Source organism: Centruroides sculpturatus, unplaced genomic scaffold (assembly GCF_000671375.1).
Source record: "Centruroides sculpturatus isolate CEXI.00-Female unplaced genomic scaffold, Cexi_2.0 scaffold265, whole genome shotgun sequence".
Taxonomy (NCBI): domain Eukaryota; kingdom Metazoa; phylum Arthropoda; class Arachnida; order Scorpiones; family Buthidae; genus Centruroides; species Centruroides sculpturatus.
The window spans coordinates 519,574-523,180 of NW_019384449.1; the positions used below are offsets into that span (position 1 = coordinate 519,574).

At 28.4% G+C, this 3,607-nt stretch overlaps 1 protein-coding gene across 1 annotated transcript in view; it reads right to left on the bottom strand.

Annotated features, from left to right (window-relative positions):
* The window catches only part of LOC111620509 (solute carrier family 10 member 6-like), a 4,807-nt gene extending 1,989 nt beyond the window's left edge, over positions 1-2,818 (bottom strand). Inside the window, 5 exon segments of the mRNA XM_023362436.1 lie at positions 50-126; positions 1,532-1,971; positions 2,043-2,308; positions 2,382-2,587; positions 2,657-2,818. Coding sequence (XP_023218204.1) covers positions 1,700-1,971; positions 2,043-2,308; positions 2,382-2,587; positions 2,657-2,818 — 906 coding nt within the window. The 3' untranslated portion in view covers positions 50-126; positions 1,532-1,699.
* Positions 2,819-3,607: the final 789 nt, after the last annotated feature.

Genomic DNA, 3,607 nt, shown 5'->3' on the forward strand with positions numbered 1-3,607 from the left:
ATTACATATAAAATAAATTATTTTAAAAGTAATATGTCGGAAAACTTACCATAGAATGATTCTTTTATTTTATGTCGACTTTCGGTTGTGTCGAATCTTCAGACGAGAATAAAACTGATCTTTCAGCTGTTAAAGATTCAATGAAAACCAACTTTATGAATAGTAATTTTGAAATTTTTATTAGGCAACGAAGTTTATAGAAGATATCTAAAATAATTTCTCTGTAATCAGGAATTTTCCAGATCACACGAAATTTCTTTCAGTATAAATTTATATTATATTGATAGAGTTTTATTGAAAATTATAAATGTGATCGCCGCGGGCGGCTGATAAGTCCGTTGAAGACTGTCATTTTGGTTTTTCTTGGAGGATTTTTGGCGAGTCTTGTGTGAAAAGTAAACGATGGAAGTTGAAAAGGAATTTCATGTAAGACAATTTATGGGTTTGAGAAATTCTACAAGAGCATAAATTCAAAGTGTGAAAGGTCAAACAGCACCCGCCCGAGTCAGGACTGACACCGCCTGAGACATGTGGCTCAAAGAAATCTTTCGATAAACGCGCAAGAGGTCATCTAAAGATGAAAACATTTTAGTAAATGTGTGGATAGCTTGAGGAATATAATGTTAATATTACGAAAACCTGCAATTTGCATTGTTACTTATGATTTCAGCTTTATTATTCAATATTTATCTCTAACTATTGACTTCACTACATTATAAAACATATCTTTAATGAATAATTTGAAGCTCATTACATAATAGTCAGCAATATAATTGACAACAATTTTATTCACTACAGATCGCAATTAATCCATTTCTTGAATATATACATATGTATACAAATATTATGGGATTGATTTATTATATTTTGTTTCAGAAAATACATAATAAATACTAAATCGAGTTTAGATTGATGTATAAACTTGATTTAGTGATGCTGTGTAGCTGTAGACAACCTACAAGCACCATGCATATTCAAAGCTACGATGTATTGAAATTAATCAGCCAGTCATACAAATTAAAAAATCCAGAAACGAGTTGTGTAACTTCCTCGGCTGTTATGAAATTTTATTTAAAAACTAACTTTTATATTGTTAATGCTAATTAATAAAAGTTTGTATGGCGCTATCTATTATTAGATTTTATTTTACAAATTTTATACTATTAATTGTAATAAAATTGCAAAAGCCTTAATTAGGCTATAGATAATACAAATAGAGATAAATATAGATAAATTTTTAAAAATTATAAATGCTAATAATGAGTAAAATGTTTATTAACTTCATCCTCTTTCGAGATATGATACATTACTCCCCTCCATCTTTAAACAACACTGATACAACATACGAGGATTAAGAATAACATTGAATACTATAATAGTTTCCAATTATATTCCGATTATGTGACGTGTAGAGATAATTTGAATTTTAGTTAGTAATGATATCCACGATCACAAAAAATACTTAAAATCAACACCAACAAAAATATAAAATATACGAAAATAAATAAATAATTTAAATAATGATAATCACCTGTATTTTGTGAATCGTCGACGTCATTATCTTGCATTCGAATTTTGTTCAAATTACCCTTTATAAAACAGAAAATTAGGGAGAGAAGACAACAGAATACTCCTTGAAATAGCCCATAAAAGAATGGAAACAGCATAATTGATGTTTGTTTCTAAGTGTAAGTCCCTTTTAATAACAAAAAATCAGAATCTTACAATCTACAATATAAATCAAAGACATACATACGGAGGTATCAAAGGATAAAACAATAATGCCGAATGCAACAGTAAAATTCTGAATCCCGCTCTCAATAGCTATTGCAGTGCAGGCTGCTTTGGAGTTTCTACTGACGAAAGCTATGACATATCCAGTTATAATTCCAGTTATGGGAGATAATAAAGAGGTTATAATAACGTTCCACGATACTATACTAAACATGTGTTGAGAGAAAAAATCTCCATTATCACGAAAATTATAATCATTATCATACTTGTTGCACTTCCCCAGTATTAATGAAAACAAAAATAGTTTCATAATATAATATAAATGATTAAAATTAACGCCTTAACCATTTAGGAAATCATGTTTTATACCTTAGTTATATAAGAAGATACTTTAGGAGCTTTCCATTTTATTATCATACCCAAAATCAAGGGAGGAACAATCATTAATAGTGATAATGCAATATTTTTATAAGGTATTTTTAAGTTCTTAGCTTCTGTATTACTTGCATATATCCAAAGGTTCAAAGGCATCAAGCCTAGGGATGCTACGATAGATATTGTAGTCATAGTCACACTATGACATGGTAAATATTAATTTTATGGATAATATTCTCTGTAGCTAAATATAGTAAACAATTCTTACATACCTCAGGGAAACATCGCCATCCAAATAATATGTAAAGACGTTAGAAACAGCACCTCCGGGGCAACATGATATAATAAGCAAACCAGTCGCTAGACTCGATTCGAATTGAAATATAACGTTATAAATAAATCCAATCAATGGCATTATAACAAATTGGCAAAAGAGTCCAATAGCTGGACCAACGGGTTTTCGGATTTCTTTATAAATCTATTAACGTAAAAAATGTAATATTTACTGCTAATTAAACAAGAAATAAAGTGAAATAAATAATAATACCTGATTCCGAGTGATTTCTGCACCCATAGCAATCATTATAATTATTAGGGAAACTATCGCAATCATATTCTGAGTCATTTTAAGATCTTTGTTGATATAATAAATGGATGTAGCATTAGATGTTGAATTACTTTCCAGAAAATCCAATGTATTGTTTTCCATGTCGTATTCACTACACCAAATTTAAGAAATAGAATTATACATTTGCTTGAGTTGTAACTTTTAGTATCTACAATGTCTTTTAAATGTTTATGCTTATCTCTTATTAAATAAATTCTTGCAAAGATGATGATGATAATGAGGATACGTGGAATATTAAAAAGTGCACAACACAAATACCGTTTTATTATTGTAATAAATATTTTTCTAGTAAGGTTTTAAAATTTAATTAATGAAGTTACTAGCATTTGTTTTGGCTCTGTGAAACAAAGCAATAAATTTAGTATAAATTCCTCTATTTCCTGAAAGAAATACAATTATAAACATTTAAGTCAATTACATAACTATTAAAATGAATGTTTCATTTTCAGACTTTTCTTTGTAAAAATTATTTACAAATACTTCTTAACAAGACATTAAATCTTTTGATATGTCAGCTTGGAGAGTCTTAAGGTAAACTCACAGTAGGGAGAACTGACCAGCATTGGGAAGGGTGAACGGAAATAAAATTTCCTTTCTCATAAAATATGAAACTATTAAATCCACTTTGAAGGGCACAATTAATTTTTGCTTCTTTCTTCTATCACGGCAGATGCGGCTTTAATATGAGTGCTAACAAAAAATTACATAAGCCTAATTTACGACATTATAATTTATATGTATACTTGTATATATACTGTATAAATTTATATATTTCCTATAAAAATAAATATTTAAAACACAAAGATGTTATGATATTCTAATTTTACGTACCTTTTCCTTCGTACAATATGTTAAAATGTTTCGTAAAAA